At 23.3% G+C, this 14,115-nt stretch overlaps 4 protein-coding genes across 4 annotated transcripts; 1 reads left to right on the forward strand and 3 right to left on the reverse strand.

Moving 5' to 3' along the window:
• Positions 1-12: 12 nt before the first annotated feature.
• Positions 13-3,066, reverse strand: PCHAS_0815400 (conserved Plasmodium protein, unknown function; the record flags this gene model as incomplete). Its single annotated transcript, XM_016797865.1, has 1 exon — positions 13-3,066. The coding sequence occupies one exon, from the start codon at positions 3,064-3,066 to the stop codon at positions 13-15; it is 3,054 nt and encodes a 1,017-aa protein (XP_016653776.1).
• Positions 3,067-4,847: 1,781 nt separating this feature from the next.
• PCHAS_0815500 (phospholipid or glycerol acyltransferase, putative) lies at positions 4,848-6,525 on the reverse strand (the record flags this gene model as incomplete). The annotated part of the gene is made up of 4 exons (XM_016797866.1): positions 4,848-5,138; positions 5,285-5,862; positions 6,009-6,066; positions 6,157-6,525. 4 exons carry the CDS (start codon positions 6,523-6,525, stop codon positions 4,848-4,850), a joined length of 1,296 nt encoding a protein of 431 aa, XP_016653777.1.
• A 1,534-nt stretch (positions 6,526-8,059) lies between these two features.
• On the reverse strand, positions 8,060-10,271 carry PCHAS_0815600 (met-10+ like protein, putative; the record flags this gene model as incomplete). Its single annotated transcript, XM_016797867.1, has 2 exons — positions 8,060-8,131; positions 8,325-10,271. The coding sequence occupies 2 exons, from the start codon at positions 10,269-10,271 to the stop codon at positions 8,060-8,062; spliced, it is 2,019 nt and encodes a 672-aa protein (XP_016653778.1).
• Positions 10,272-12,662: 2,391 nt separating this feature from the next.
• PCHAS_0815700 (conserved protein, unknown function) lies at positions 12,663-13,966 on the forward strand (the record flags this gene model as incomplete). The annotated part of the gene is made up of 6 exons (XM_739831.2): positions 12,663-12,714; positions 12,841-12,953; positions 13,079-13,192; positions 13,291-13,380; positions 13,477-13,637; positions 13,747-13,966. 6 exons carry the CDS (start codon positions 12,663-12,665, stop codon positions 13,964-13,966), a joined length of 750 nt encoding a protein of 249 aa, XP_744924.1.
• Between the last annotated feature and the right edge of the window lie 149 nt (positions 13,967-14,115).

Here is a 14,115-nt window from a genome sequence, read left to right on the forward strand (position 1 = left end):
ACTTTCCAATTTTTATCTTGCTTTAAAGTTACAAACAATATTATGTTTTAAAGCCGGAGTAACAACATCAGATAAATCATCCATACTTTCTATCAAGTCACTATATGAAATTTTATTTTTTGTATTTGGATTAAACAAAAATAAAGAAGAGTTATCAGATACAATTGTACCATCTTTATCACTGGAAGGATAATGTTCATCTTTTGAACTATTCAAGTATCCATTTTTAGAATTGTTTTTTTTCTTATTACAATTATATTTGATTTTATAATGAAGCATAGTATTATAATTATCATTGTCAAGACTTACATTTGTTTTTGATGTACTATCATAAAGTAAAGTACTTTTTTTGTTTTGATTTTGTTCATAATCAGATGAGAAACCAGTTAGATTCATTTCATTTTTTTTAAAATTTATTTCAGAATTTTGTCTAAACATTAGATCTTTAATACATTTTCCTAAGTCTTTGTTTTTTTTGTTTAGATGTGTAATTTCTTTGAATAAATTTTTTTTTTTTTTTTTTTCTAAAAGTAATTTATCTTTTGTTATTCTTAATAGATTTTCCGTTTTTTGTGAATTTTCTTCTAATTCTTTAATTTTTTTTTCATTTAAATTTTGTAAATGATTTTTTTTTTCTAACTCTTTAGTTAGTACCTCTAATATTTCTGCCAAATATTTTATATCACTATTTGTTTTATTAACCTTGTCTAAAACGTTTTTTCTAAAATTTCCATATTCAATATCTTCATCCTTTAAAATATTTAATTTGTTTAGTAAATCATCTTTTTCTTTTTGTTCTAATAATATAGATTTATTTAATTTCTCGAGCTCTAAATTTAAATTTTTTATTTTCGATTCATTTACACTTTCTCTTTTTTCAATTTCATATTTTTCATCTTGTATTTTTAAACATAAATTTTCATTTTTCTCTTTTTCCATAGCTAGCTTTTTTTCTACTATTTCTAATTGGTTTTCTATTTCTAACATTTTTTTTTTTAATAAATTTTTTTTTTTTATAAATTGTTTTTCTTTTTTATAAAATAATTTTTCTCTTTCAAAATGTTTTAACTTTTCTTCTTTTAAATATTCATTTATTGGTGCTGTATTATTTTTTATATCCTCTTGTAATTTATCATATTCTTTTTTATAAAACTCTTTTTCGACTTCTAATTGATTTTGTCGATCTAACATATGTATATATAATCCTCGAATTTTATTTGTTTCTCTAAACTCATTACTGTCCTCTCTTTTTTGCGAATATAATTTTTTTCTTTGTCTATATCTACTTCCTATTCTTTTCACCTCATATTTATTCCATCCATTTGTATTCCCATCATTTTGTGTATCACTCTCTGAAAGGTTATCTTTATCTTCGTTTTCCTTTTTACTATCTAAGGGAGTGGACACTCCTTTTTTGTTTTGACAAAGGGCTATATTTATTTTGCCATTCTTTCCATTGTTTGTAATTTTCAAATCTTCCATATGCAAATTATTAACTTTATAAACCTTTTTTCCATTTGTAAGAAAAGATAGATGAAATATATTTTTCTTTTCATCTTTTTCGTTCATATTTTCTTTACATTCATTTTGTTTTGGTACTTCACCATTCTCATACACAATCTCAAAATCGTAAATATACTTCGAACAATTTTTTCCTTTTTTTTTACTAACAGTAAAATATCCTTTACCTTCTTCATTAATTTTTAAACATAATTTTTTAAATCCAACAGTTTTTTGATCTTCTGAAAATTTTCGTATCGAATTTGATTCTGATGAAGAGGATGAAAAAGATGAGGGCATATCTTCGTTCACCTTTTTAGGATCATCATTTTTGTCATTCCCTTTTGAAAATCTATTTTTGTTGTTTTTATTTCCATCCCCTGTAGAGCCCTCTTTATTCAAAGTACTTGACTTATTATTATAATTTAAATTATTTTCACACTTATTCATTTTTATCAAGCTTTCACTATCAGACATGTTAATAGTTTTTTCTTTTGTTTGGTTTGGCAAACTTGTGAATTGATCATTAAATATTTTGACATTTTTTTTTTTTTTTTTTCTCATTAATGCTTCATTGGTTAAACATGATTTATTTCCATTTTGACGTGACTCACTAAAACTTTTTCTACTTGCATTAAATTTATTTAATAATATATTATGGCTACCTTTTTTTAAAAAAATAGAACCAAAAGATGGTGATTTTCTGTTGTAAGAAATGTTATGAGTATTATTATTTTTTCCATATAATTCACTTCTATTAGTATAAGAGGTATTAAATGTGGGCTCATTATTTTTAAAGAATTCATTCAATTTTATTCCCATATTATTATATTTTGTAAACCATTCTGAATCACTTTCTTTTTCGCTAGTTGTGTCGACTAATGAAACTGTTGATGGTGCAGTAGACAAATCATAGGTTTTGCCATTTGGGTCGTTAATACTTTCAAATAAATATTTCAAAAGTTTTTGTTTCAAATTTTCAGATATATTTAACTCATTAATTTCTTTATCTACATCTTCAACATTTAAAATATTTTCATTTTTAACACTATCCATATTTTTCAATTTTAACATTAAGTTTGAAAATATATCTTGCGACTTTTTATCACTTAAATTTTCGAGATCGTTCAATTTAATTAGTTCTAAAATTTGTTCAAGATCATCCTTTTTTTCATACATACATTTTAAAAAATTCTCGTCTCGTTTTGTATTAGATATATGTTGGTTCGTTAGTAAGTCGTTTTTTTCTCTAACTTTTTCTCCGCCATTTTCTGCATTTTTTTGGATCATGTTATAAAAATGGTTTCCATCTATGTCGCTTATATTGTCATTACTTTTGTTAGATAACAAAAACATTATATATTTAAAAAAAAAATTATTTAATTCTTCCGATTTTTTTTCTTTCCTTTTATTACATCTTTCTTTTACAATGTTGGATATGGTATTATCTTTATCTATTCCTAATTTGGTGTTTAAAAAAATTATTTCATCGTCTAATTCGGTTATTTCATTTTTTATCTGTGCATTAGCATTATGGGCTAAAGACAGGAGTATTTCCTTTTCCATTTTTCTTAAATATGAAATAGAAAAAAAAATAACGAAAAAGAAACAAAAAAAAGATAAATCAAGTTAAATCATTGAAGTAACTATACTATTAGGATGTTACTTCATTGTATCTATCTTTTTTCTTTATCTACATTTGCCAATTTAGCAAATCAATGGGTTACAACACAAATTATATTATAATTTAATTCAACAATTTTTTTTAACCTTTTATAATATTATAAAATATCATATTTACAATTACACACATTAATTAATAAAACAACATCTTTATACATAGACAAAATGGTGAACAAATTTAAAGAAATCAAAAAAAATAAAATAAATAAGTAATAAAAAAAAAGGCATTTAAAATTATATACCGCCTAAGAAATGTGCACACATATACGTTTTTTGTTTTATCAAAAATAACATATTAATAGTTAGATAAAAAAAATGTGTCATTGTATATGGTGTCCAAATTAATTATAAATAATTTTAATAAAAATCAATTTGTATTAAAATGGTGTAATTTTATCAAATAATTAAATTATGACATATGAAAAGGTGATAAAATTTTACAAAATAAATTATAAAAATAAAAATATACGAAAATTCGGATTAAATAAAACAATTGTAATATATAATGTATATATTTTTTTTCCTTTATAAATTGAATGTTTCTTAAAAATGTGTATATAATATATTTGCACATAATATAATTATATTATACCTAACAAAATATATTTGGCTCTCCTATATATGTTACTTAAAAAATATGTTAAATTTTACGTTTTTTCTCAATGTTATTGTAAATTTGTGAAAAAAAAAAGAAAATTCATTGCTCATCAATTTTCCAATAAGCTTAATTTTATGAGTTCTTTTACACACATTTATTTGGTCCTTAATTTTACATTGTAAATTTTTTGTGTAACATGTTGTACTTTTCGATTTTTTTTACACTAATTTTTTTTAAATGGAGGAAAAACTTAAAAGGAAAATTAAGATAGTTAAAATTATGAACAGTCAGCTGTAAATTAATTATTTTATGAACAAGTCAGCTACAAATTAATTATTTTATGAACAAGTCATGCTATTTAAAAATTTCCTGCTCCACAACCGGTTAACTTTTTTATATTAAAATTTAATTTAAAATGGGGGGAAAATATATACCCAATTCGTTACAACGGTTTATAATTTTTTTATCATAAATAATAATTATGCATATGTGTATTAAATATATTTATTGTACATTTCGTTTTGTTGATAACTTCTATTTTCCTTTATGAGGGGGCGCACACTTTTTGTCCTCGTGGCCAATGCCCACACCAACAAGGAGTATGGCTGCTATAGTTACATAAAAATATTTCTCCAAAAAAATAAATATCGTGAGTATGTGAAAAGGTAAAATTTAAGAAAATGTTTCCATATATATAACTATAAAAATATGCAAAATTTAAAACATACAATTATTTTCAGTTGATATAGACAAATATAAAATGCGTATTTTTATAGCATTATCTCTTTTGCTTATTTTCAAATTTTTAATTGGTTTTAATTTAACTAAATAAAAGAAGTTATAATTAGTTATGACAATCAAAATTGTATATAAAACAATTAAAAAAAAAATATTATTCATAGAATTATTATTGTATATAATGTACATACTATGAATAAAAATAATAAAATTATTTGTAGCAAAATCAAAAATGATACTTGAAAAACAATCGTTCAAACGGAATAAAAATTATAATGTATAATTTTTTATATAATTTTTATACTAAAAACATATATGCATGAAGATTTCAGGAACCTCTGCATGGTTTACTTTCGTTTTTGAAATATGCCTCCGATAATGACCCTAAAGCAGTTTTATAAAAATGATGTTTCATTCGTAAAGATCCTGGCCAATCGTTATAATCATCTAAATCTTGAGGTGCCCTAGCATTGTATTTTTTCATGCTTTGAAACATAATTTTTGATACTTCATCATGAAACATATCTATTCGTTCTTCTGTCGTTAAATTTGGGTATTTCTCTTTGCTTGGTGGATGCACCTTGGGAAGCCAGTATGCCTTTAGGCTGATTGACTGGTACTGAAGAGGTGGAAAAGGTGAAGAAATCAATGAAGAATGAAGGCAAATACAGGACGATGAAACATATAAATGGGCATTTTACACAAGCACACTATAAAAATATATTGAAATATGAATAATCATTTATTAAAATATTTTTTTCTTACAGTGCAAATCATTAAGAAAATCCACCAATCATATGGTATGCTATCATATGCTGGGTTTAAAAAGTCGTACTTGTATACAAGCAAAACTGGGGTTACTGGAAGTAATGCATTAAATGCGCCTTTTTTCTGTGCTATAATTTGTCTACCATTAGTTGTAGTACCTTCTGAGAAAATAACAAATGATGGATAATTCGAATTTTTTTTATTAACAGCTAATTGTCTTTCTCGTATATTATCCAATGCTGTTTTTCTATCTTCGGGTGTTTCTCTATGTACACACACACATCTTAAAACTCTAATACTTAGCCCAACAAAAAAATCATTGCGTGTTGATCTTTTTGCAACAAAACTACACGCATGTTCTTGAATAAAATAAATTGGGTCTAAAGCTGATACATGATTTGATACTATATTTTTGGGCCATTCATTATCACATAAATACTCATTTTCTATTCTATTTATTCCCATTAACCATAAAAGAAATCTGCAGATTACTTTCAAAAAGATTGAGTATATTTTTATTACAGTGATACTTTCTTCGTTGTCATTTCCCTTCTTACTAAACAGTGAAATAAGCACTTTAAAAAAAAAAAAAAAAAAAAAAAAGTGTGAAATAGTTGGAGGGGTATAAAACACATTCACACATTCCCACATTCACACATTCACACATTCACGCATTCACACATTCACGCATTCACATATATATCGCAGGTTATTCACTTACTGCATACTGATAAATTAGAAAAGGCCATAAGTACCAATATGACTAATTTCCAAGGTGCCTGTTAATAAAAAAAAATTATAAAGTATGGATAATAATGCTGATAAAATTTTATATGGAAGTAGTTATCTATTATATTTTGTATAATTACAACAAAAGCGGCTCCATAGACCAAATTGAGAATCCTCATATTAACTAAATCCAGACGCTCGAAAGCAGCATATGGATGAACATTTTTAGTAGTCTTGATTGGCTGTGGTGCTACAATTTTATCAGCAGGATATTTCTTTAAATCTAATTTATGAAATGAAAAATAAATTCTAATAGCAAATGAAACTATAATAGTTACATATGTGATAAGGATACAAAAATATATATGATATTTATCCCATTCCCATGGCTTATTATAAACTGTATTTAAAAATAATCTCAAATGAAAGCCAAATAAAATATGTGATATCATATGATATTCGAGCTTCTTCATCATGTGTCCAATTTTTCTCTTCCTCATCTTTTCCATTGTATTAATTTACTTTTAACGTTGTAATGTCCATGAATGATTTTGCGACAAATAGACATATACATATATATATTTGTGTTTCTGCGTTTGCATATGTAGTTTATTCTTAGTGAATATTTTTCAGCAATTTATGTTTTATTTTAAATGTGTTAAATTATAATTAGACTAATAAATATATGATGCTATACATTAAAGCGGAAACGTAAATATAGTCAGTTTATTAATAAGTAAATTTAATAATAACAAATAAACTTACTTATTACATGGTATGAAAATACACAAACGCACTGCAAAAAAATATTCACAAAATAAACTAATTATATGTATTAATTGTAATCTATAAAAATATATATATATATATATATATTATTTTATGCATTTTTATAAATCATTCAAATGTCGAACTGGGCATTTTCCCAAATTTACAAAAAATAATTATAAAACATGATGATTATAATTATTTTATTTAATAATATATAATACTATTCGGATTTTTACTTAATCACAATAATACATATATTATTTAAAGAACAAAAATTATATTAATATCAAACATTTTTGTAACAAGTATAAACTTGTTTTTAAGCGAATAACGATATATTAATGTTGGAAAATACATTTCTTTATATTTATTACAAATATATGTTTTTTATGGAAATGTAATTATATAACCAACATACATTATTCATTTTGTTTAATATAAATAGTAGCACGCACTGTACGAATTTACTATAATATAATGAACCAATTATAATAAAAAAAACTATTGTTATTCAATTAATTATAATTTCAAATTTGTAGTTAAGTATTTTTTTATGAATAATTACGAACTAATAAATAACAAACTTTATGAAAAAAAAAAATGGATTCCATAAAATATTATTATAATTTTATTTTTTTTTTTTTTTTTTTAATTTTCCACATATAGCATACAAAAGTAATTAGTCTAAATGTATTTAAAAAAATTTGTGGAAAACAACATTCAATATGCTTTATCGAATTTATATAAATGGTTTTCCAAGCTAAAAAGTATAATAACCATATATATCGAAACATTACTTTTCTGTAAATTAGAATTGTTAACTTTTTATTATATAATATGTTTTCATTGTTTTAGAATAAATTTATTTCTTTTTTCTTATAAAGCCAAAATGCCACTTTTAGCTAGATGTTTGTTAAAATGGCTAGTTGTTCATATTTTTTATTACATTATTTTATTTTAATAAATTTGGAAAATATATTATTTCACAATTTTCACTGGAATTGTGGAAATTATTAATCTCATACAAAATATAAATTAATATATGGTTGTTAAAAATTATTTATATAAAACGTCTATATCCAAAATGTGGTGAATTATCATGTTTTTGACAAATTATACAAAAAAAATAAAAATGCAAATAAAAAAAATTGTAAAGTACAAATTATATATGTGGAAAAAAAGGCATATTTGTTATGTATGTTCATAATTTTTTTCAATATTTTTTTTTTTGCATATTTGTGTATATGTGTGATGCAAATATAAATAAGCGGTTTATTCCTCCAATAGTTCCTTTAAATTGAATTCCACAGCATACATTAATTTGTTTGGAGCTACTTTACGTATCTAAATAAAAAATGAATTGATAAAGATACATCATATGAGTATACATTTGTACAACTACACTATGTTACTATTTTTATATGAAAATAATTTTCCACAAGAAAAATACAGATAGCAATATAGTGAATTAAAACTACGATATAAAATTGTATGTAAATAAATAATGTAGTTGCAATGTAACTAGTTTTGTACTTACCTCTATAACTTTCATTTCTTTGGGTAATTTCTTAAAATGGGACATAATACTTTTTTCTGCATGTTCATAAAAAGATTCGGGATTGGAAAAATAATAACAATGAATGAAAATATTTCTTATTTTGTCATTTTCCGTTTTTTTTTTTATTTTTTTAAAGACATCCAAAAAGTCTAAAGCAAGTTGTGGTAAATTCATTAATACATGTATATCATTGTAATTGCTTAGATTTATGTCGATTTTAAATTGGGTCTCCTGTTCATGTGTATTTTTATTTGGGTCTTCTTTACTATTGCCTACGTTACATTTTTCATTTTGAATATTTGTATCGACATCCAAAGTATAGTTAGCAGTGTCCTGTTCGTAATGTGCTGGAATATTTTTTTCATTTTCCGACATAATTAGTTGTTTTTTTTTTCTATAAATATTATTTTTATTTTCTTTTTGTTTCTTTGCTGTAAGAGCATGATCTTTGCTATTTATGATATCCATGGATATATTTTTTTTGTTTTGTTCGTCTATATACATAGTTAATATATCTGGATCTTTTATTGAGAAAATATCTAAATCAATCATTTTTTCAATAAATTTTCTTCCATCCAAATTATATGTTAATATATTTTTTTTTTTATTAATATCTATATTTATATTCATATAATCATATGCATGTTTATTAATATCATTAGAAAAGCATAAGCAACTTTTTGAGCTTAGCAATAAACTAAATATACCTACACCACCAAAAACGTCTATAATAATGGAATTATTTTGAACAATGCTATAAATTCGATCTCTTTCTTTTTTTAATTTTGAATTCCAATACATCAATTCATAATTTACTTTAATTTTTATATTATTTTCCTTTAGTTCCGTAATATAATTTTTTTCTCCAGCTAAAAGTTCAATATTAAATGTCCTATGCACATTATTTAGTATATCCTTTTTATTAATAACCGTTTTGATGCTTTTATTTTTATCTAAAATAACTTCTGCAATTATTTTTTTACAATCTTCTAATTTATTACAAAAATTTAAATGTGCAATATGTCCAATAATTTCAAATTTATGTATTATTTCATTAATCGATGGGAAAATTTGTCTTAAAACTTCTGACGTGTTCATATTTTCATATCCAAAATCTAAAGTTGCTACTTTTATTTTTATATCATTCTTTTTTATCTCATTAAATAATTCTTCAGCATATTCAAGTTTATTTTTTTTGTATATATTTTCCATATCTATATATTTCTTATCATCATTAAGACCATAAATATTATGCTCATCATCATTATCCATTTCATATATACTTCGTTTTCTTTTTATACTATTTTTTTTTTTGTCATCATTTATTTCTGTATTGTTAAGGTTTAAATGGGATGCATGTTCCGATTGAATGTCTTTGTCTTTATTTTCATTGTTTGTATTATCAGCATAAATACTTTCCTCATTATTAAATAGGTCCTTTACAACTTTATTAAAATAGTTGTTCAAAGGAACTAATCTAAATATATCATCCTCAGAATTTTCCACGATATTATTATTTAATGAAATGCTAGGGTCTTTATAATTATCAGCTAGCTGTTCATGTAATGTTTCACCTTTTTTTTTTTTTTCAAAATAGCTATACATATCTTTTAATATACTTTCGCCATCTCTATCTTCGGTTAAATTTTTATACTCATTATATACTAAAACCGAGGGGAACTTATATATATTTAATAACCAAAATTTGACATATTTATTTTTTAAAATATCATTTACTTTATATTTATTCAATAATAAACAATAAGCTTCTTTTTTATATTTTAGTTTCTCCTTAACATCGTTCAAACTTTTTATATTTGTTGTATCCATGATCTGAAAATTATAGAATGCTCTTTTGTTTTTTTTTAATAGGTGAACATAATTAAGGAACAAAAAATAAACTATAAATGCTATTTTGAAAAGCATTAAACATATTTTTTTAAATTAATTTCATAGTGTGGAAGTAGGAATTTATTATGAAGTTAGTCACAGTTGAATATGCTACTATATTTACAAAAATATTTATGCATATGTATGGGCTACAACATTATTGTATGTAGAATACAGTATATACCTTATCATCTTTTTTTATACCATTTATTTTGATATTTTAATTATGGTTTTTCAAACTTTTGTTTAAGAATGATTATGAATTTTGTGACGGAAAAAGAAAAAAAAATATTGGAATAAAAATAAAAATTTCTTATTTATTTTCCCAATTAAGAATAATACACTATATTGAACCCCGTTACTTAAAAAATTCCATCTAAAGGGATTGAGAGAAAAAAATTGAACCAAATTTATGCATACATTTCATACTTCAGCTAATAAAATAAATATATTTTATTTTGTTATATTTTGCCTGTACATAGCTAGCCATAATTTAAAAAAAAAAAAAATATGTAAATTTTTTTTATAAATTAGACTTTCTGATTTTTATTTTGTAAAAGTTTGCTCCATAATTATGGAGACTTAATCCATGACATTTGCAAATACATCATTGGAAGCGTTACTATTTAAAGTTATTTTTTTCAGCATAATAATGATAAACTCGGTTTGTATTTTCAACTATTCTATTCATATATATTTAGTTATTTAAGTTATTTCGAACAATTATTTTCCCTACTATTTTAAGCGGTACCCTTTGAGACTGCCTGTGTAACGGTATGCTTATAGAGATATGTGTATATAACTATTTTTCATATTTATAAGAAAAAATTAATAATAAGTTCGTTCAATTTTTGAGAAGAATAATTTATAACCAATCGATCTTTAATCCTTTTCTCACTTAGCAATAAATAAGATTATTTAAAAAATAAGTCAAATTTTTGGGTTGTCATAATTATAAGTAGGCATTATGTCATTTTATATTTTCTATAGAAAAGGAGAAAGCACTTCACGTTTTTAACAGTGAATATAAATATAGGCATTACATAACCATTTCACAAATAAAAACGGAGTAGGCCCAACTAGTTAAAAGTAAGCACTATATTTATGGGCATACTTCTCATTATTATTACCATGGTTGTGACAAAAAACATGTAGAGAAATTGTGCATAATAAGTGCACACATACTATAACATAATAAAAGTAAGCTACAAACATTTTACATAGATTGGCATATTTTTATTATTAGTCATGCCCATATTAAACTCTTATACTTATGAAGGTATATATACAAAAAGGAATTAAACATACATTTGTTTGTTCGCCTATTTTTCTGCTAGTTGTACATACCCAATGGTGTATCACTTTTCATCAAATGTTATTATTTACAATACATTATGAAGGTGTTATTTTCTTTTTTTTAAAGTGGACATATTTTTTTTCAAAAATTGCCATCTCTTTAGCATTACATATTTTCCTCCCTGCTCTGTTTTATTTATATTCTATATTAATTCTATTTTAATAAAAATTGTTATAATATTTAAAAATATAATGCGTGCATACATATAGGAGTTATATAAATATATATGTATGCATATAATATATGGGCATAATTTATATTATACCTTTTCTATATATTTGGAAGCACTAGTAAAGCATATTAAATTTTCGTGGGAATTTAACAATGTAGTTGTTTTATATTATTCAATATATCATATATTTTTATTTATTTTAATATATTTAATTAATGTTCCTTCTGTTTATTCATTTATTTGTTTGTTTAGTAAGTATATATATATATATATATATATATATATATATATATATATATATATATATATATAACATATAATTTTTTATTTTACTTTTCTGTATACCATCATTATAAATAGTTATGTGCACATTTGCTTATAAATCGCATTGTTTATATTTTTCATTCCGTATTTTCTTTCATATTTTATTTGTTTTTTTTTATTATATTTTCTTTTATGCAAAATCAAAAAATTTTGTTGTGTGCGGTCTAGACAAATTATATAAGGAACTACCACATAATATATACGTGCATATATACATTATATATATGTATGTACAAATTTATATAGATTTTTAGGAAATATATAATAAATTTATTTTAAAACATTCTATATTTTACCTTATAAAAGTATTTAAAATAAAAAAAAAAAATTCTTCCGTTTTTCCTTATTATATATATGCATGTTGCTATATGTAGAATAAGTTTGTTATATTGAAAATTTTTTATAGTAACAATAAATATATATATGTATAAATGTTGTTAAATTTTTTTTGTGGTTCCATTTTTATGTAATTTTTTATTATATTCAAAAGTTTATAATTATTTTTATAATTTTTTTTAATATTTTTTGTGTATAAGTGTTTGCTTTCCAATTATTTGAAAAATCAAATTTAAAGATGGCAAACACTGGAACTACCGATTTAAGTTGGCTACCTTCCGATGCAGATGGTAAGTATATATACTGTGAATTGTTGTAAATATATTATGTAAATTTATTTACACTATTATATCATCCCCTCCACTAATATGCACATACTTTTTTTTTCACTATCAATTAAAATAATAAATTTTCAGAGCAGCTAGCTTTAGGGTTTAAAATTGTGACCAATGCATATAAAACAAGAGTAACATCACAAGAAGCGGAAATTAGATCTTTAAAAGGACAGCTTACCGAAAAACTTGAACAGGTTGTCTTATATACTCTACAACAATTTTATACCACCTTCCATACACCCATATGTCAATACAAATGTGTCCACATCCCTATAAATACTATCTATACATGTAACTACTTTTTCTTACGCCTTTTTAGTTATCGTCTATCCAAAAAAAGTACAGCAATTTGGAAGTACAACTAATTGAATCAACTCAAAGAGGAAATCAATTATCCGAAGAAAATAAACAACTAATCTTTACAATTAAAAAAGTAAATACCATAAAACAATATCCATATAAATTTGTGTCAACAAAAATGTTCGCAATTGTATAAGAAAGCTATAAAATTATTATTATTTTTTTTTTCAGTTGAATCGAGATATAGACAGATTGGAAAATCTAAAGAAAGCCGTTCTTAACTCGATTCAAGAGGAGCATGATGTTGAAGATGCTCATAAGGTATGCAATAAATGTTTGGATGCACATAATGAAATAATTATTACTATTTTTGTTAGTCTTATTTTTGTCGATATGCTTATTTGTTTTTTTATGCAGTACTACTCAGCTGATGACATGCTTCAAACAACTGCCCCACGAACGATGCTTGAAATCAACGGAAATGATGATACATGCCAAAACTTAATAAACAAAATTGTAAACTCTGATGCCCATAGTATTATCAATGGAAATTTTAATTCCCCTTATTTAGGAAATACGTAATTTATGAAAAAAAAAAAAAAAAAATATATGGCTTGATCTTTTTAATTTTTGCCTATTTTCCTACATTTATTATCATCTTACTTTTGCTTGCCCACTTTTGTGTAGACCCGTGATTGAGAAAAACACAGACGGAAAGGCATTTTTTCGTAATGCACGAAGTAGATTAACATATGAACAGTTTAATCAATTTTTAAGCAACATAAAAAAACTAAATAATCATCAACAGAAAAGAGAAGAAACATTGAAAAAAGCTCAAATAATATTTGGGGAAACAAATGCAGATTTATATGAAGAATTTAAAATATTAATATCAAAGCATTCATAAAAAAAGTTATAAATATATTATGTTAAATAGGTTCATAATATTATAGTTACACAAATAATACATATTAATATAGTATGATTTTTGTTTTGTTTTACGTTTTTTTTTTTGTTTTATGTTTTTTTTTGTTTCATATTTTTTTTTGTTTCATA

This window comes from Plasmodium chabaudi (genome assembly GCF_900002335.3).
Source record: "Plasmodium chabaudi chabaudi strain AS genome assembly, chromosome: 8".
Classification (NCBI taxonomy): domain Eukaryota; phylum Apicomplexa; class Aconoidasida; order Haemosporida; family Plasmodiidae; genus Plasmodium; species Plasmodium chabaudi.